The sequence below is a fragment of the Tauraco erythrolophus genome, chromosome Z (genome assembly GCF_009769465.1).
Source record: "Tauraco erythrolophus isolate bTauEry1 chromosome Z, bTauEry1.pri, whole genome shotgun sequence".
Lineage (NCBI taxonomy): Eukaryota > Metazoa > Chordata > Aves > Musophagiformes > Musophagidae > Tauraco > Tauraco erythrolophus.
Genome location: NC_141496.1, coordinates 66,727,120 through 66,748,320, shown reverse-complemented (window position 1 = coordinate 66,748,320; position 21,201 = coordinate 66,727,120). Strand labels below are relative to the sequence as shown.

General features: G+C 37.2%; 1 protein-coding gene across 7 annotated transcripts in view; it reads left to right on the top strand.

Annotated features, from left to right (window-relative positions):
* FER (FER tyrosine kinase) overlaps nucleotides 1–21,201 on the top strand; it is a 183,342-nt gene that overhangs the window by 107,585 nt on the left and 54,556 nt on the right. For all 7 annotated transcript variants that reach the window (XM_086630057.1, XM_086630054.1, XM_086630055.1 and 4 more), the window contains 3 exons: nucleotides 12,694–12,750; nucleotides 15,720–15,835; nucleotides 17,422–17,516. In XM_086630057.1, the coding sequence (XP_086486183.1) occupies nucleotides 12,694–12,750; nucleotides 15,720–15,835; nucleotides 17,422–17,516 (268 nt within the window). The remainder of the gene's footprint in view (nucleotides 1–12,693; nucleotides 12,751–15,719; nucleotides 15,836–17,421; nucleotides 17,517–21,201) is intronic.

The window sequence follows — 21,201 nt, the reverse complement described above, 5'->3', positions numbered from 1 at the left end:
CATATCACAAACCAAATGCTTTATTCAGAGCAAGTATGTTTCCTTTGAGGAGCATCACCCTAACATAAAAAGATCTTGCAGTGCTTTGGAGCCAACACGTGTTCACATGGAATGGGAGGACGGTGTATGTGGTTCATGGCTTCCCATCAAAGTCTTTTCCAAGAAATTTGCATGGAAAGTGATGACATTACAGCAAACTCTTTTTGCCTGTGGATTTTCTGGATAGGAGAGAATAACAGAATAGATGTCTGTTCTTCCTGTAGCTGCAAACTTTAGTGTACTTCACCTTCCATGGAGTTGCTGGCAAATATGTACCACTGCCCTTTAGCACGTCATTGTCTTGTTTAGGAGCAAATTGTCCTCTCTGTTTACATACATGGAAGGAAACCTCATAAATATGTAGTTTTCACTTTTGCATGTGTATGTGTGACTGTGTGTAGAAGGGCAGTGGACTTAAGGCTTGTTTATCTTAAGCATAATGAAAAGTCTTACTATTGAGTTAGATTTCATATACAGGCCATTGAGAATAAACATCTCTAATAAAAGAAACATTATGGTGATGAAAAAATATTTAGCAGTGTATGTGAAGATTGGAAGGTTTCTCTCTATGTGTATTGTATATGTCTATTTGCTTCTGTAATGGACAACCTAATGTTAAGCTTTAAGCATAGATATTGAGTGAAAGTAGGTCAAATTGAAGCTGGGTGTTAAAGCGAAGAAGTGTGTCCTGTTATTAACTACTCCAGACATGGAACAGTCTTCGGTCAGTGTGGGAAAAAGTCATAAAGAGAATTGATTCTGTATTGACATGTCGTAGCAGTAGTTTTGTGTTCATTTTTAAAGATTCATTTAGTTTTGGGCTTTGTTTTCCAGCAGGACTTTAAAGAATAGATTGATATATGTTTATATGCATGTGTGTTTTATTTATTTTCTTAACAAAAGATAGCTGCGTAATACAAACTGAAGGACAGACTTTGTTGTTAAAAAATAGTTTAACGGTGTGAGTTACACGTCAACCTCTAGTGCACATCGTATTTTGGCACAGGGCAGGTCTTTTTTGATAGACAATCCTCTTGAGCTGGATTCCTACCTACAGTTTATTTCAGTAAGTGGAGTACATCATGAATGTACATAAATACTTTAGGAGTCCTCCGACAAAAACGTCTAGAAGCACAATTTATTCTTATCACAATTATTCTGAGTACGGTATGTATATACTAGAATGTGCATATGTCTGTTTTAAAAAAAAGAGTCTTAACTAGTTATGGAAGTCAAGTGTTATTGTATCTGATCCTGAGAGAAATTATTTGCTGGTAACTGGGGGCTCTTGTCAGTGCACTGTCTACAGTGCATGCATAAGGTTCCTCAAATGGTTGAGCTGTGGGGCTTTTTTGTCCTAGCCTTCTGTACATATTGTGTGTGCATCTCAGCTTCCCCATGTTCTTTGCTCAGAGGACAGGAAGTGGGTACATAAGCTTTCCTTTCTTCTGTCTTCTTTCCCAACCTTTGGTTGCTGGAGTCTCCAGTAGAGCAAAAAGTAAGCTGCAAGTAATATGCATGTAAGGATGGGAGAGCCTCCCCAAAATCTATCAGTAAATGTTATTGTTTGTATAGTGCTTATTTTTATACCTTTTGCACTGCGAGTGATTTCGAAGTGAGCAGTTCAGTTGGAAATAGCTCTTGAATTCCTCAATAAATAGCTACTGTTTATGAAACAAAACAACCTCTTTCGTAAGTATCTACAATGGCATAGGGCTTGTTACAGATGCATGTAGATCTCCAGGAGCTGACTTGTAGTTGCCACCAAAAGTACAGTTACTCTTTAAGGATTGCTTGCCCTTAGGTTTCTTGGCAGTTCATGACAGAGATATTATTTTATTTTACAAGATCAGGCCTCAAAAGGATTAAATTTATTTGGTGAAGTCTGACATTTCAGCTGCAGAAAAGAAAAGGATATACACAGAAGAAGCTACACACTAAGAAGGGTAGGGCTTTTCTCGCATTGCGTGTGTGCATCAGTTATATATAGTAGTGTCTGAATTCTCCAGAAGATCGATCTGTTTGAGAGAGGTATTTAAATGGTAATTGAGGAGAAATTCAGCGGCTAGTTAGGTGGGACCTCAGAATGCCTCGTTTACATGGCAAATACTGTATTTATTGTACTATTTAGCGTAGTCCATGGATCTCATCATCTACTGTTACGAGTTCTCTCCTTTCAGTCAGTTGGAATCCTAAAAGAGTTGCCACCGATTTGCATAGTGCGTCCACTGTGAGTAGTAAGCTCAAGATCACAGCTCCCTCACCAGAGGGAGGTGGTCAGAGACGTACAGTCTCTTTGGAGGCCAGTAACTACCAGCGTGCCCCAGGGATCAATATTTGGTCTGATCCTACTGAATGTCTTCATTAATGATTTAAGCGATGGCTGCACTCTCAGCAAGTTTGCAGATGATAAACTGGGAGGAGAGGCTGATACACCAAAGGGTCATGCTGCCATCCGGAGGGACCTGAACCAGCTGGAGAAGTGGGCCAACAGGTACCTCATGCAGTTTGACAAGGGGAAGTGCAAAGTCCTGTACCTGGGGAAGAACAACCCCAGGCACCAGTACAGGCTTGGGGCTGCCCAGCTGGAGAGCAGCTTGGCAGAAACGGCCCTCAAGGTCTCGGTAGACACGAATTTGAACATGCGCCAACAACATGTCCTTACGTCAAAGAAGGCAGAATCCTATCTGAATTTAGTGTATTAAGTAAAGAGGAATGGTATGTTTCCTTAATGTGTTTGAAATATGGTAGTTTTGGCATAAACTTGACTTTCCTTTTCCTCTGTTTAAGAATTTCACATTGTCTGTCTTATTCCTTCTCAGTATTTTTTCCTCCTTTATTTTTCTTTATTTTCTGTATTTTTCGTGAAAGATCCACAACATCTTTCTGGTCCTTTGATGAATAAGAGAGTATAAACTTAGGTAAATGCCTAACATCCTTCAAAAAAACAGAGAAGAAAACTGGTTTTTTTTATGTTGACTTCTGCAGTCATTTTGTGTATTGGTCTTCAAGAAAGAATGCTCGAAGAAAACCTCTGCAGTTAATCTGAGGTCACTTCTGCAGTTTATATGCTACATAGGAGCTTCTGCAAATCGCAATTCTATCCTCTTGGTTTATGGCCGTTTAGAATTTGGTTTAGCAGAAAGGTTGAACTTCACAGTGTTTTTTTATGGAACAATAACAAGTCAGGTGAAATAGGTTTACCTCCTTGGAAAAAGTACTATCTACACTATTATTCTGTTTTATGGCTCACATTGAATTTCATCAGTGTGGCTTAATACAGTGCTGATAATAATGCAAAACAGCTTCTATAACAATTTTTACAGCTCATGAATCTTTATTCTGAAAGAGTTTTAAAGAAGTTATCAATGGGGTTTTTCAAAACTCCTCTTGTAAAACTCACTATTCTTATGAAAAATCTTTTCTCCTAGCTACGTTTATTTCTGTACTTAATCTGAAGGACTTGAAACACATAGTTTATGATTCATGAAACTGATATGCACAGTAGATCCACTGACATAAGTGGTGTCAAAAATAGTACTTGTCTAAGGAGAACTTTTCTTATTTCCGCATTGATTGGCCCTTTCCACATTGATAGGCCCTATCCACATGCACACAACTGTTACTCGCTGTCTTTTTTTTCACTGGTTCATCAAGTTCTGATAAGTGATATTGAATACTTATGTGATGAAAAATTATCTGTGATTATGATTTTCTCAGCCATTGAGAAGAGTCTTGCTCAAATTATCCTTAATACTGAAAATGAAAGATTGACTTTCCATGTTTGTTGTTATGGAAAAATTGCTCTTAGCTGCAGTAATTCATACTATTTATATTTTCTGTTTCACTTGGAAGGAGAGCAAATACTACTTTCCAAAATACTTTTCTGAATGCATTTTCTTGTGCTTACAGCATGAAGAAACAGGCATGATGCATGTTTATGTATTATACTCATGAGATGCTGGTGATATTCCTCTATTTTTTGGGTTTTTTTAGAGGCATGTTAACGAAGAATTTACTGAGGTGAGGGAAAGGGGACAGATATTTAGACTTCTGGTAAATTCCCCATACTGTGTTCAGATAGATTCTTAGGTCGGGAAGTCTCATGTTTTCAATTCTCTTAAAGCAATATGTTTTACTTTTGGTCAAATCATACTGTAATCCCTAAATCAACTAAAGTTTCCAGTGTCTAGAGGTTTTTAGGCTTTTTTGCTTTTGTTACATCTACTGCTAAGATGAAAGGCAGTGGCAGAATTTGCTATAGATCATGTTTTCATTAGTATGATTGAGTCTAGCCACATCTGGTTTTGATGTGGTCTGAACTAGCTACAGTAAATAGTATGACAGAGAACATGAGATAAGTAAGTAACATTTATTCATACTGTGGTGGAACCTGATCAGGATTTGCTCACTCTTCCTCTTTTACAAACCTTACTTTGCAGTCTGGATAAAAATCTTGGTTTTGTTTGATCGTACTCTGAAACTGAATGCAAGCACAGGTGGCATTTTCTTTTTATCCCTTTTTCTCTCTCCTATTAGAAACAGTAAGATTTTTAAAACCAAGTGTTTAAGCTGAGGCTCATAAATTCGTATCTAATTCCCAAAATGTCTGGTTTTAAAATGTTTAGTATCTAATTGCCTTACTGCTAGTTGTTAATTTGAAAAAGAACCATTTTAGACTTCTTTATGATTGAAATTGTTACCAAAAATTGTAGTAAAATAATGCTAGGGGAATTTGAACACTAAGTATTTGTTCTGGATTATGTTTTCCATTTTACTGAAAGCTGTTATAATTTACTGCAACTAATTTGTAAGCCTTCTTCCTCGCATAGTAATTTGTGATTTCTTTGAGGTACTATCTGCTAGTGAAGGGAGATAGGCAAGAGGAAAACTGCACCGCAGACTTGAGCTTACATGTTTGGAAGAAATTTAGGGTAAGAGTGATAACACTTCAGTCTCATAGCTCAGAAAAAGAAAAATTAGATTGCCTCCTGTACAGCAACCTTCTGCTGTTCATAGCATGGCCTCAGTGGCCTTGCACACAACTCCGGTATGTGCATATCCACTGAAGAAAGGATCCATGCACAATTGATTCCCTGCTGATTACTCAAGGCTTGAAACTTAGTATGATCCAGGAACCCATGAAACTTACATCTTCTAGTATCCAGAATACTTTATTTTACAAATAAAAAGAGAAATTTCTGATTATTTTTGAGGTATCCTTTTCACAGTTGAAGGTTTTATTTCTTTAATTACTGGTTTGTTTGATGGGTTTTTTGTGAGTTACAGTTAACTCTTGAAATAACTCTCCTCTTTGAAAATGCTTGTCTTTGTTGAAGACAAACAAGTATCTGGATAGCCTCAGAAGGTCTGGAAAGGTACTCACTACTAAACTGTTCTTTATATAAACCTTCAGTATGATCACTATTAGCTGTTACGTGAACATTTGGGAAGGGTAGCAGTGTTGAGGTTGACCAGGTTCTCCACTGTGTGAATTGCCTAGTTGACAACTTGTTTCTTAGTATTTGGCCAACGGTTGATCTAGCAGTGTCTCCAAAGATTAGATACAGTGATAGAACTCCAAAAATGTTATCGGTAAACAGCTAGCTCAGTAAGGGCCCTGAGAGCATCCCCACTACTGGCCAGGGCTCAAGACCAACATACAACAATGCAGCTGAGGGCTGCTCCTTCCAGCCCTCAGCTGGAGGCTTCACCCCCTTGGGGTGAAGGTTCCAGGCAGGGCCAAACCCCGTCCCATGGGAGCTGCTTTTGGCTGAGGCTCTACTGTCCAGCCCACCTGAGCCCCAGCTTCTGCTGCCTTGCAGCCCCATTCATCTGGTCCTGGACCCTGATCTCTGGCTGGCTTCTGGACTGACGCTGGCACTACCCTGTCACTATGAACCAGCCCACTAGTCATGGGGCTGTGCCTGATGCTGGTTCTCCTCACTGGCCTTCAGCCCAGCCCCACCCACTGGCTGACTTTCCAGCCTGAACCTGAACCTGCTTTGTCACCACAGACAGACCTGGCTGATCTGAACTTGGGACTGTCCCCCTGGCCTGCCCTGCTCCTTCGCTGAGGGCAGCGTGGTGGGTCCTGGCTGGCAAGCCTCAGCCCTGCTGACCAGAGGTCCCCCATGGCTGCTCAGCCACAGGGAGCAGCCAGCCCTCACTACATGCTGGCACTCTGGCTGCTTAGTAACTAACAAGGATGAATAAGCAGGGAACAGTAACACCACTGAACGAAGTAGGTGGGAGGATGTAGCTTCAGAAGACAGTAATGCCTTTCCCAGCCAGGGAACCCTTTGCTGCTGTGGAAACAACCGTGTACTAAATGAAGCAGTCTCAGTAGGGTTCTTGGTCGTCTTTCCCTTTCCTCCCAGGAAGTGTCCACCTTGAGGTGGTTCCTTCCTATCCTTTAGTTACCTTGTAATTTCCCTGGTATTATTCCATAGAGAATCTCAAAAGCATGCTTTTGCAAGTAGCTCCTTGTGTCTGATAAAGGGTTGTTTCCCAAGAAGCACTGAAGCTGTATCTGAGCTGAACCAAATCAGTTACAGTGCTTGGCTAAGAAGTATGGCATTCATGTAATTCAGTTTCACTTCCCAAGGGAAACCAGAGGACATAAATAAAGTAGAATATGATAAAGTTTCTGCGTTTCATAAGTAATCCCATTTGGAAATAAGGTATACGATTAAGATAACAAACAAATGTGCCCAAGCACTAATTTCTGTAACTGGATTTGTGTGCTTTAATATTCTGTGGTCCAAAATTAACAATAGAAAAATCTGAAAAAGCATGACGTAAAGAGAGATTTTTAAAGGTGTTACAAGAAAAGGGCTGCATCATAAGCAGGTTCCTTCTGGGTGAATAGTAATGGCATTAATAGCCTCAAGAGTTCTGTCCTGTTGTTCAGATTAGTTTATGATTAGGTACAGAAATGTGGTGAGTTTGCCCTATTTGATTTAGAAGGAATTCTTGGAATGAAAATTTATGTGACTTGGACTGATTGGCTTTGCAGTGTCTGTTTATCTATACCTGCAATAAAGATTATTTCCCATTTTGCTGTAACATTTTTTTTCTAACTTCCAGTATCCTTCACACACGTGATTAATCTGTACAGTAGTACCATTTAACAGCTGGAGAAATACTTGCATTCTGTTCACAATCAGAATTAAGTACTTGCAGAAGATCATGATGTTTATGATGAGATAAAAAAAAGACGTGACTTTTTTTTTTAACTTTTGTTTATGGTATGCATCCATTCCTTTGTGTGCTTAATTGATGTATTTAATTATTGGCAGCGATCCAAAAATATTAAGTGATGACATATTCAACTCAGTGCACTTTGAACAAAATTAGTGAGACAACACACTTACAGTAGAAACAGTCTTGTCCTTGTTACTGTCCACCTTGCAGTGCTGTTCATATTATAGTTTATTAACTAATTATCTGAATCAGTGACACTTTGTTTTGAAACAGTATTTCAATGTATATCTAACACACTGCAAATTAGAAAATTTGGTTTGTTTCTTTTTTTAATGCCAGAATTGTACACTGGTATGAGGTAGATGACATCATCACTTCCCTTAGATTCTTTCTCACTATCTGCTGAAGAAACTTCCTTGATGCAGTTTAACAGGGGTTGTATCACTCCAGAAGTGCCTTAAGATACTAGATTAAACTGTAATGCATGTGAAGCTCTAGCCTTGTTTAACTTAATGTTTCTACTTGAAATGCTTTCTTCAACTTGACTAGTGCTATGGGACAGAGGGACCATCTGCAGCTGAAGAGTTGGACATAGGGGCCGTAGTTGGAAGTGCTTCAATACCATCACAGGATACAAAGCACTGAATTAGGTTTCCAGCCTCTCAGTGCATGAAGAGTCATGTACCTTAGGAGGAAGTTACACTCTTGGGAGAAAATTACAGGCTTCTTTTCTAAACCAACAGCAAGAACTTCATTAACAAAGCTGGTCAAAATTTGAATAATCCTTTGATTGTGAAAAATCTGGCAGAACCATGATAATATAATGAATGGGTTACACTGTTGTAATAAATAACTGAAAGTTTTCATAAAAAGAAAAGTACAGGTAGTGATTAATGTACTGATACAGTTATAAAAAAGTCCTTCAACAGAGCATTTGATTCCAGTTTATGGTGCCATTTTCTTTAATTAGTCCTCTGAGGGATTGTGCATCAGTGTTTTTCTTCATAAACAAGCCTTTGAAATGCCATGTTGTCAGTATTTTCAAAAAGTTATTCACTGAAGTGCTGAATGCTTGGAATTATGTGGTAAAAAAATCCATTAATTTTAATTCTATAACTTTTTGGCTTTTACAGTCCTTATCCCAATGTTAAAACCCATTATGTTAATATCTCCGAGTAGTCAATTTTGTGGGACTTTTCTTTACAGCTTTCTTTGCAAATTATTTTCTTCAACTTGAGTTTTACTGGTAAAGGAAAGTGTGCAGTTTGATGGCGCTTCCTATCTGTTTAGAGTATAACAGCTTCTAAATGAGGCATCCCATCAGCAAAAAATACCTAAAAAATATTCAGTGAGCAGAACATTTGTGGTTTTCAGCAAAATCAAAAGGAGGAGATGAAGGAAATACGTTGCTTATGATGTCCATTCAGTGAGGCAGTAGTTTTAATCAAGAATCTTGTCTATAGGAGAAAAATCAGTTGATGGTTATTGAGAATTTCCTTGCAAGTCTCCCAGTGCCCCGTCCAGAGAAGAGGAATGGCAAGGTGTGGATCCCATCACACAATGGGGTGGCATGGTACACGAATTCATGTGATGGGCCTGATAGCAGTTGCGTGCTGGAAGTTTGGGTGAATAGAGGCATTCAGAGAGTCTAGAATGTGCACTGAGCACAGCTTATAGGAGCAATGACCTGTTTGATTTTGTGACATTATACATAAGAAGAAAAGCATGGAAATCCCAATAACAATGATCCCCCTCCCCCCCTTTTTTTTTCTCTGTTGAATCCATGTTGGTGGAGGGTATGTGGAGGATAGTAATGAGTAGCCACCTTCACCGCAAGGTGCACTGTGCAGCATAACTCTTCTGTACTCCTTTTGTTCTTTCAGTTACCCAGAATATCTCTGGACTATCTGATGAATGGTTTTCTCCTTGCAAAAAGAGGGAGACATAAGTCTTCCTTTAGAGTTGACAGCAGACTTTACTGGTTGTGTAGGTCAAAGGAAATAGTGCTGATTCAAAGTGCTGCCTATGGGGAATATTTTGTTACAGACTTAGCCCACATCTGGAGGGGAAGAAGAATTTTCACCGTTCGAAAAAAAAAATCAAAAAAATATGTATTTCACCTTCTTTTAAGATGATCTCAAGCTTTATTTTATGAAAAGGTCTTTCGTGAAGCTCTGTAGTTAAGTTGTACTCAGTGTTCTGTATTAGCGACCTAGAGTTCAGCCATGTCAGGGCATATGTGTATGATTTTTTAAATGGCTTTTTTACCAAGGGTGCCAAAATTTCCCTTTTTGGTTATCTCACTATTAATTAAAAAAAAAATAATTGTACATTCTACATTTTCTTTTAAATTCAAAAATGTGTTAAAGGCAGTGACAATTCTTGCAATGCCTTCTGCTAGGATTCGGTCTTTGGCAGAAATTTTTTTTAGTGTAATACCTGCTTCCTAGCAGATAACACAGCTTGATCTAGCATGTTACATATTACTTGTTCCTAAAACAAGAGAGCGAATTTCTCACACAACATCCTTTAGCTAAATTGGAGAGAAGTAGATCTGATGGTTGGTCTATTTGATGGATAAGAAATAGACTGGATGGCTGCATCCAAAGAGTTACTGGGGATTTGACTTGACTGAGTTACCCAGTCAAGGGCTCAATGTCCAAATGGAGATCAGGAACAAGTGGTGTCCCTCAAAGATCGGTATTGGGACTGGTAGTGTTCAATAGCATTATTAATGACATAGACAGTGGGATTTAGTGCATCCTTAGCAAGTTTGCAGATGACACCAAGCTGAGTAGTGCAACTGATACACTAGAGGGAAGGTATACCATCTGGAGTGACTTCGATAGGCTTGAGGAGAAGGTCGATGTGAACTTCATGAGGTTCAACAAGGCCAAGTGCAAGGTCCTGCACATGGGTCGGGGTAATCTCTGATATCAATACAGATTGAGGGATGAATGGGTTGAGAGCAATCCTGTGGAGAACAAGTTGAGGATCCTGGTGGGTGAAAAATTGAACATAAGCCAGCAATGTGTGCTTGCAGCTCAGAAAGCCAGCTGTATCCTGGGCTGCATCAAAAGAAAGGTGTCCAGCAGGTCAAGGGAGGTGATTCTGCCCCTCTACTCTGCTCTTGTGAGACCCTCACTTTGAGTGCTGCATCCAAGTCTGGGATCCCCAATACAAGAAAGACATTGATCTGTTAGAATGGATCTAGAGGAGGGCCATGAAAATGATCAAAGGGCTGGAACACCTCTACTATGAAGAAAAGCTGAAAGAGCTGCGGTTGTTCAGCCTGGAGAAGTGAAGTCTCTGAGGAGATCTTATTGCAGCCTTTCAATATTTAAAGGGGACTTAGAAGAAAGATGGAGAGAGACTTTTTGCAGGGCCTGCAGTGACAGGACAAGGGGAAAAAATTTTAAACTGAATTAAGGTAGATTTAAATTGAATATAAGTCAGAAATTTTTATGATGAGGGTGGTGAGACACAGGAACAGGTTGCCCAAAGAAATTATGGATGCCCCATCATTGGAATCGTTCCAGATCAGGTTGGACAGGGCTTTGAGCAACCTGATCTAGTAAAAGATGTCCCTGCTCATGGCCAGGGAGTTGGACTAGATGATCTTTAAAGGTCCCTTCCAACCCAGACTATGGGTTGGAAGGGTTGGTGATTCTATGATCTGTTTACATACAGAAGGTTTTTCTCTCTTTGAATCACAGACTCTTTTATGTTGGAAGAGTATCTTGAGATTCTCTAGTCCAACCTCCCTACTTAGGCAGGGTCAGCTACTGCAGGTTGCCCGGGACTGTGTCCAGTTGGGTTTTGAATTTCTCAACAAATGATGACTCTCAAATCTCTCTGGTTAACCTGTTCTGGTGTTTGACCACTTTTACACTAAAAACGTGTTTCCTCATGTTCTGAATGAATTTCCTGTTTTCTAATTTGTGCCCATTGCCTCTTGTCCTGTCTCTGAGCACCACTGAGAAGAGTCTGGCTCCCATTTCCTCATTCATTGACATCAGGTATTTATACACACACATTGGAAAGATTCTGTTTCGCACCAGGAGACACTGTTATGATCCCAGTAAGAAAGGCACTCAGAGTCTGTAAGGTATCATTTAAAATACTATTAGAGCTAGCACTGAAAGGAGAGAATAGTATAGACAGTCTTGCATCCCCTTAGATGGTGGCAGCCCTGGGTGGTGTAACATTGAATGAGCCACTGATCCACATGCAGCATGCTGGGCGGTCCCTGCCTGTAACAGAAATTCACCCATTTTGGTCATTCGAGCTATAATGGGGCTCATTACAGGGAAACAACTCTGTTCATTATTTCTACTGGCAAACAGAAAGGACGTCGACATGAGAATTTCTTGGAGCACAGCACCTGGAGATGAAGGCAAGGCGTCGCAGGTGGCGTAATTGCTGGTACCCAGCAGGAGCTGCCTGCGGGCTCTGTTGTAGCGTGCTGGCTGAGTTCATCTCACAGCCACGGGAGTTGTGCATCACAGCACGGTCCTGGGCTTGCTCCTGTTAGATGTCATGTGGATCACTAACACTTTGATGTACAGCAGTCTTCCGGTCAGGATCACTGCAGGTCCTCCGTGGTCCAGAAAAACTCGTAATCTGATAGATTAGGTGTAATCAAAACCAGCATGTTTGGCTTGGTTTTCTGTGAGCTTTACTGAGAAATGCTTTAATGATTTGGCCTTGATTTTTGCCTTTTTCATTAGTAGTGAAGAATGCTTAGGACATGAGGAGCAATATTAGTGTTTGTGAGGTGATAGGTAGATGAGATGCTAACAGAGGAGTAAAGTGAAAAAATAGTAAATATGGTTTAGACCTAAAATACCCTACTCTAACATGTAGCAAAAAGTTTGTTGTGGTTTTTGATATGTCTGTAGGCTGTTGCAGAGTGTTTGCAGTGTTAGTCATCACTGAGAGCTGGCATTTGTTATGTTGTCTTTTCGAGTAGTTGCCTGTTAAATTTCAAACAAACACAAAAGAGGTAAGAGATGCAAATACACTAATAAGTAGAAAAATTAGTTTTTTTCATGTACACTGACAAAAATGTTTTTTGACCCAGCAATAAGTTATTTCATATACTAAAATGAAATTTTCTTATCTGATTTTGACTCAAGTAATTGTTAAAAACGAGATGCTAGACATCCTTTCCAAAGCTTGTGTGAAAATTTGCGTAGTGCTCTATGTGCTTACCTCCTGTCATGTTGTAGGCTTAATCCTTTGACAGAAATTTCCTACACAGTATATTTCAGTATTTTTATTGTATAGCACGTTTACTAAACTCTGTTTTATAAACACTTAGATTTATAACTTCCTGTTATGCTTTTGATTGAGTGGTCTGGATATAATGCTTCTTTAGCTCCAGTTCTACAGAAGTGATATCTTACATATTTGCACAGACTGAAAATTTTTCTCTTCTCTCCATAGGATAAGAAATGGGTTCTCAATCATGAAGATGTCACACTGGGAGAATTACTGGGCAAAGTGAGTAATCAATAGAAATACCATTTAAATAAGTGTATATTAGTCATTAAGTCTATTCTTCCTGTTTGCCTTATCTTAAATTACTCTGGTTTGCAATTTTTGTACAAATTCTTTTACTTTAATACACAAGAAAGCAGTACGCTTTAAACAAATGTAAATAAGATGCTGGTAAATGAAATCATGTATGTGTTGATAGTGTTTAACTAGCATACATATTTTTCTCTTTTGGAAGGCTTTTAAGCTAACTGGATTTCTATAACACATGATGTGGCTGTTTTACTTTGTGGAGCCTTACAAAATATGTTGTTGCAAAATATAAATAAAAACATAACATAAACAGATTTGTGTTTATGTATTTATAAAAGTTATGTATTTATGTATAAAATTTGATATTAGATGATGATTTAAACTGTTTGTTAAATTTTCATTGATTTTATGTAGTTTATTGAACATTAGGTAACTTCACCATGGCATATGTGTTAAATTAATTCTTGTATAGTGTAGTTCATATCACAGATTCTGCTTAGGAGCTATGAGTCTTTAAAATCAGGTAAGCTCCATACCTCACTTACATTTTTAGCACCTTTCCACCTACAAAGACAGTTGCGAGTACCACTCTGGTCACAATGTTCCAAAACATTTCCCCAAAACTGAAAAATAGGCTTAAATGAGGAGAAGAAAAGTGAAAGCAATAATTACCTTCTTACTATGATACACGGTAAAAGAACTGATAAACTGTTCAAGAAATGAGGGAATTAAATACTGTTATCAAGGATAAAATCTCTTACACAGCATAAGATGACAAAAAGTATCTGTCAGCAAACAGAGCTGTGTGTGCATAAAATGCAAGTACTATCACAGCTTCACATTCTTAAATAGAATAGTATCAAGGAAGAAAAATAAAGCTGTTTCAGACATTAAAAAAGGTTTGCTAAAAAGTCTTCCTAAAAAATAAATATGAATTAGCCTTGATGAGTAAAGACAGTTAAAGCAATCAGAAATTAATGTATGTTTTTGGCACAAGAAATAAAGACAACGCAATGCTTAGAAGTGATTATAGAAGGATATGTTCTGTAAAAAACATGGAACAGGATAAAAACTTTCTTGGAAAACAGTATAAGTCTGTTATGCATCCATCTTTAAAAAAATATAGTCAAACTAGAAAAGATAAGAATGGTACGACCACCAGCATCCATATGAGAAAATGTTAAATAAGCTACAGCCATTCCGCATGGAAGTGAGAAATCTGAGGGTCTATACAATCTTGAGCAGGCTGGAAAAGGTGAGGAGGAAAATCGTGAAAGCTTAATGCGTAAGAGGATCCAAACTTTGGAAAAGACAAATATTTTCATTTACCTCAGGAGTTAATGATCTGTTTATTCACTCAATATTAATTCTGTAATACCCCACAAAATGAAAGCTGTATGAAAGGAACATGTTACATTAAAAATCATATATATAGTGATAATGAATTAAAAAAAACATTTTAAATACTGAAGTACTACTTAAGGTGTGCTCAGCCTTCACTGTTAAATACTTCTGACTGGAGGCTAGAGGAAAAGGGTATTGGGAGTGACTCAGCGTCTTCAGGCACCTTGTGCCATTTTAGACATCAGAGGTTGTGTCCTGGCCTCTAGAAGTGCTGTTTTAGAAGGGCAGATTGCTGCCATAAATCCTATGCTTGCTTGCCAGCTATATCTTACTTACCCTAATATAAATAAAATACTGGAAACCTGTGTTTAGGCCTAAATTTCTTCCCTTCTTACTAGCAGCGCATTACTATGTTCCACCTGTGAGTTTCTTTTTCTCCTTTTCTGCCTTCTTCTTTTGGCAATACAGTATTCAAATGCATGATGTAAAGGAATCTTCATGACTCAGGAAAGAAAGGAAAGCATTTTCAGCAGAGTTTTGCTGTTTGTTGAAGTTGTATGCAGCTCCAGGTACCAGGAGACAGAAGTGGAATTGTGGAAATTTGTCAGACATGGGTTTTAAATGCATTTGTATTTATTCTTTGAGAAATAAAAAAGTTATCCAAAAGTATGAAATCTTCTAGTTTGGAGGTTTTTTTGTTCTTTTGGGTTTTTTTTTATTCATACCAGTGTTTTGTTCTAGACCCCACAATTTCCTTCTTCCTTCAATTTTTGTTCTAATTAGTTTTCCTTTTGTTTTTATTTAAGTAAAAAATACATCTGGTGGAGATTATTCTATGGTCTTTATTATTTCAGTTTTCTCCTATGGGAGCTAAAAAAATAAACAACTTAGCCTGCAGATATGTTGTTGAAGACCTAAAAAATCTGATTATAAAAGGAACTACTTTCTAAGTCTTGTACAAATGTGAGGCCTTACATACTTGCCTTTATAGAGCAGTTCTGAGCTTAGCTTTTTTAAAAAAAATTTGGATCACGTAACTTTTTCAGGGCTGACATGACAATACATTTTTTTCAGTGATTTTAATTTATGATCAAAATTAACTTACAGTGTTTTCACTTTTCTTTGATTTTTTTTTCTTGTGTATATGAGAATGTTTGTGTTATTTTGATGGGTTTTGTCCTAGTTTCACAAGTCACCTTGTGTTCACTTACAGACTGCAAGTTAAAAGCTGTTGATAAAAGACACTAGTGTGAAAATGAAAGAATGCAAGAGTAAGATTAAGGAAAAAAAAGAACTACTATCAGTGTTCACTTTAGAAGTTACTAACAGGTTTGCAGAGAAAATTACACAACTAAAGTTTTTTTTCCTCTCCGAAGCAAGGTCAAAGTAGAACTCATATGCTATGTCCGTGTAATAGATGTATGATGTCCATGTGAACTGCATTCCATTAGGGGCAGATACTGGAAGAAAGACTCACTTAGCTTCATAAACACATTTCAGAGTTCTGTACCAGTTATATTATCTGTCTGCATTGTTTTTCTAGAGATTCGTGAAGATTTTACTGGCTTAAAATTGTTTTTTTTTACCTCTGATTTCAGGGTAATTTTGGTGAGGTGTATAAGGGAACATTAAAGGATAAAACTCCTGTTGCTGTAAAAACGTGTAAAGAAGATCTTCCTCAGGAATTGAAAATAAAATTTCTGTCAGAAGCCAGGTAGGTTCTCTAAATTTATATTGTGAGTTTTTTTCAAATTTTATTACTAGATGAATTTACAAAGACTGGCCTTCAGAAAAATTCAAAGAAGCAGTAGTCAAACATTTTAGGTTTTTTTCTCTCCTTCAGTACATTCCACAACTGTTGCCCTGGTAACTAAACATAGGCTTTTTTAACGTGTGAATGTAATAGCATCTGCACTTGCTGAAACGGCGTCTTCAGCAAAGCAAGCTATGCCTATAAAACACAATTTTGTTTTTGTAAGTGCTTCCATTTAGAAATTATTCTGAGATGCGCCATGAGAATTGAGATAAGAAGACTGGAAGATGCTGTTAATTTAAATGTGATTATACCAGTCATAAATCCTACCTTACATGCATGACTAATAGTGCTGATCAAATGTGGCTACGTTACCATATAGACCCTGTTTAGTAATTTTCTCTTTGTAAGAGGAGTTCACTCCAGTAGAGATATTTTATGCTGTGTCAGGCAGCCTGCGATTGCATACTTATTTTTCAAATGACAATCATGCCACAATATCCTAAGTATTCTGAATATAGGCTGATGAAGATAGGTAAGTTCTGAGACCTCAGGATAGACGGATGTATTAAGATAATTTTACAATTGTTTAAATTAACTTGCTCCCTCTTGCTATGAAGCTTCATATGTTTTCATTTTTACTCCCAAACTGGTATGATTAATATGGAAAAGTAAAAGATACTATTTAAATTTAGAGAATGAAGATCAGCCACTGTATCTGTTGAATAATTTTAAACAGCTCGTAACTTGGCAACTGCAGAGATGTTTCACTTGTTAAGCAGTCTGCCGCTAGTGGACCATTGTTAGTCCGAAAAAGAAATGAAATGTGTTATTTCTCACTAAATATACATGTACCGGGTAGGTCAGTATTTTATTCTTGATCCTAGGAAAAAGGGGGAGAGGAGGAGATGCTTTAAGTCAGCAAATAGTAGAAGAGACGTTTAAGTTACAGGGTCCCTGTAGATTCTTCCTTGCCCTTCCTTTCACTTATAAATTATAGCATGCTGGTTTAGACTGCAAACATTCTTATTAAAGTATTGTGTGAGAAGACGTAAATGTTTTTGTTTAATTCCCAAAATTAAAGTTACTGTCCTTGAAGTCTTTTAAAGCTTATTATATTTTAATCTCTTACAGTAAAATTGGAACGAGTGTGCGTTTGAAAAGTGCAGCTGGGAAGTGCAGAGGCGTGCTGTGCATGCTTTTTGATGTAGTTCTGCTTCTGGTCCACCACTGAAGTGCTGCTTAATTACAAAGGTTCTTGAGAAACTGCAAACCTGTTAGGCCATTTTTCAGTCATGTAGACAAGTGATAAAATTACAATAAGAATAATACTGTGTTCAATCTTGATTTGTTAGGGAATCAGTATGCCCTCTATTTCAAAGAGAATGATGATTGGTCAGTTACATTGATTTATTATTTTTCTGTATGATAACAGTAATAACATGTTCCATTAAAATAACATCAAGAGTTTAAGACATTTTCCTGTAATATTTAATCAATTTGTACAATAAAGTTTATTAATATAATAAACTTACTGTGTTTTGCAGAATACTCAAACAGTATGATCATCCAAATATTGTAAAACTTATAGGAGTTTGCACACAACGACAACCTATTTATATTGTTATGGAACTCGTTCCAGGTAATTTTTTTTCCTGTTTTTTTCAGCATATTTTCATAGGTATTGTTTCCATAATGTGAAATGTATTGTCTTCTATTTGTCTTTATCTACATTTTTATGACTCATCTCATAAGTCACCTGTGTTGCAAATCTTTGGAAATATTAGATTGTGCTACCTTTGGAGTGGAGTGAACTCCACAAATGTGTTGTGAGTTTTTCTGTAGCCATTCAGGACAACAGAATTTGCTGAAAGATATCTCAGCTCTATCCTCGTTTTCCTCCTGACAAGATATTACATGGTACTTCCTTTAACTGTAGAGTTATATAGTGAATGTTAAGATGCTTGTATTTAAAGAAACTTCCTGGCTGGGTAATGTTTCAATTTTAATAACACAAATTTGGATCATCGTTGGTAATATAAGAGGGTTTTTTTACCAAAATATATTGTTAAGTTTATAGGTTGCTCTTGATTTACTTTTGGAATCTTGAGTTCATGCTATTCAGCAATGGCTGGAGAGAATTTCAAATTGTTGGGATGATAACAGCTTTTGGGCAATTTTACCTCTTTGTCGATTATCTCAGCAGCTGGAAAATGTGTGCCTTTGGTAGCCTCTAGTACTGCTTAATATGCAACACTGTATTTGTTTTATATACCCCTGGATTTGTCTTCAGAATGATACAGCAAACTGTTTTAGGAACCATGTCATCCATGAAGACTTAGATTGTTTATAATCCTTGAGTAGTGACTTTAGTACAGAAGCATTGATGAAATTGTTAATTGTTGGAATTTTCTGCCTTTATTCAAGTAGATTACATTAGATTACTATAGTTGAACATGTGATTAACTTTATTGAAATGGAGACTAAAAACAATGTCCTGGGTTTCAAGGCATACTTTCGTAATCAGCTTCTCCAGACAGCTCTGAAGATAAAAAATAAATCCTGATATTTTAACACATTTATTGTACAGGTTCAGGGTTTTCAGAGCCTAGGACAAGTTGTTGAAACATTCTGATAGAAATCAAGGAGGAATTAGTGAGAATTTTTCTCCGATTCCCATGCCTATTTTGCAGTCCAAGTCTATCCAAAAATTCTTCTGTCTCCTGGCTTTGAATTTGCAAGAAACTTCTTAATTCTTAGCCTGTTTTGCTGGTCTGCAAGTTCTCTGGCTAGGTTTCATTCTTGCCTGCCCTGATAAACACTGTGTTATGTTCAAGCCATCACAGTTTTTCATATCCTTTTAAACCTTGGCTAGCACACCATGAGATTGACCAAATTGACTAGAAATGATAAGGGTGCCAACTCTGAAGAAGCTGGCAGAGGAAAAATAGAACACTTAGATCAGTTCAGAGAAGCGGTGATTCGGATGTTAGCGGCTTTCTGTTTTCTAATGGCAAGTTTGGATGGGATTACTTAAAATAATAATTATTAGTGCTTTGACTTGGTATTTAAGAACAAGACAGTGGAAGGCTTGTTGACTTGCACTCAACACTCAACTTTCTCAGTGTCTGCTTTGCATGTGTTTTGTCTTAAATGTGTTTATGCTTGAAGGTGTTTAAGCAGTTTGACATTCTTTTGGTATTGTATTCTGTAAATGTATGGCTGAGAAGGCATGTCATTAATAAATGTCTGGCAGTGTTTTCCATCAGGAAAAAAGTAGAACAGCTCCATAAAAATGGGGAATTTCTCCTGTGTTTTCCAAGCTGTGTTGAATTTTTGCACTTTTTCCAGGTAGGCAACTGGTGGTATTGCCCAAGTAAAGAGGTATAATATTTAGTTTCTCTGAATACAGAAGAGTATATTCTGCCAGCTGTTTTTTATTCTTTGTGACACACATACCACGGATAAAAATCTTAGTAATGATTCTCCCTCTTCTCCCCTCCCATTCCCAAAATTTTCAAGATAGCCATTGAAACTGAGTCACTGAGTCCTTAATGTTTTTCCTTATAAACATTTTATATATTTGTAAGTTAACAGACGTCTCTAGAAAAATCTTGTTTACAGGCTTAAGTTATGCTAGCTAGCTGCTGAGAAAAAGCAATTTACAAAGCAGATGGTTTTAAATGTTGATTTGTGATTACATAATGAACAAATTTGTAATAACTTTTAAAGCACTGTTGCAAATAATTAATTTTATTCTTTTTTACCTAAATGACATTGAAATATTAACTAAAAAGAGCTATTTCCCAGATCCTTACAAGGGTCCAATGCTGAAGCTGCTGTGTGGCTCCTCAATTACTGTGTAATAAAAATTAATTTGAATTTAACAGTGGCATAGTTTTTTTTCTGTGATTAGTAGATGAAGAGCAGAGGAAACAGCTCTGTTTGGAAATGGTCTTTGTGTTACAAGATTTTGTTAATGGAGAACTTCTCAAAGAGATTTCTTATTCTTGTTTGGTAGTTACGACTCTTTTTCTTTGATACCTGTAGGTAACAGCGTGACAATGTTAAGGCTGTTAAAAAGAAAGATAGTTTAAAAAGCGCAACACCCATGCATTTATATGCTGATTTTTTGCATGCATTTTGTCTTCCTAATAAAAGTTGAACTTTTATTTCTCTTTTGCTATTCACTTACCCTTGCTGATATTTTCTGATTTCATATTGCTAGCTTCTACTCTTCACATTCTATTAGGATTCTAAATTTAGGATGGGTCTGAACAATGTGTATGTGCATGCCTTCTGCACTCATGCAGTAAGTCAGATGTGCTGGGTTCTAGATACAGACTCAAGGAATTTCAGCTCCCTGGACACATGGTGTCTTCAGCCAGAGAGCACATGATGTGAGATCCAGAATCAGTGTAATTTCTTGTAGAGTTCTCTGCACAGTAAACCACACCATCTAATTTGTGGAGCATTTGCTAATCATCTGCATAGCATAGCACAGTAAGTGGGATGTATCCAGTGGAGGACTGTGTTTTAATAGCAAGCTGTTATTCAGATAAGGAGCCTGTAAACTTGGTTTGTGACCTTGTGCTTTACCTTGCAGCAGTACCTGGAGAGAATACAGTAGGTAAAGTCTCCCTACTGATTCTGACTCCAGTGACGCTACTGAATAGAAAAAAAAAACAGTATTGGAATGCCAATTTCTTCTGTCTTCACTGCCCAAGAACAGATTTCAGATGCTGTGTTAGCACATAGCTAATGAGAACTCTATGCCAAAAAGGCATGCTCTATTTTACAATACAGTGAAATAAATCTTACAGTAATTGCAATATCATGCAGTGAATTTTAAATCCTGCATTGAAGGAGGGGATATGATTGAGATCAGCTACAGGAAAAGCAAAATATAACTCTCAAGTTGATGTATACTGCCTAGGATTTTCATACCTTTCAAAAATTCCACTTAGAAAAATTACACTGTTGAAACCTGTTAGTATCATGAAGAACACTGACAATCATATAGGTTGCTATAAGTTACTTTATTTGTAATATTCTTCCTTTTTTTTTTACTATTTTATAATGGAGCGTTGGCTAAGATGTTTTGATAAGGTTTTTGCAAAGGTGGTATTTGATGGAATTTTTTTCTGATATCTTCTGATCTAAAAATGTGATTACTGCTTTGTTTCATAACTTAATACAGTTAACTTTTTAGTCATTTGTTGTGATATTTTTTAAGTACTCAATTTATCCTGAGAAAGAAGATGTTAAACTGAGAATTACTAATGAATTTCAGGAAAAGAAACCCTGTCTGTTGAGATTTGCCAAAT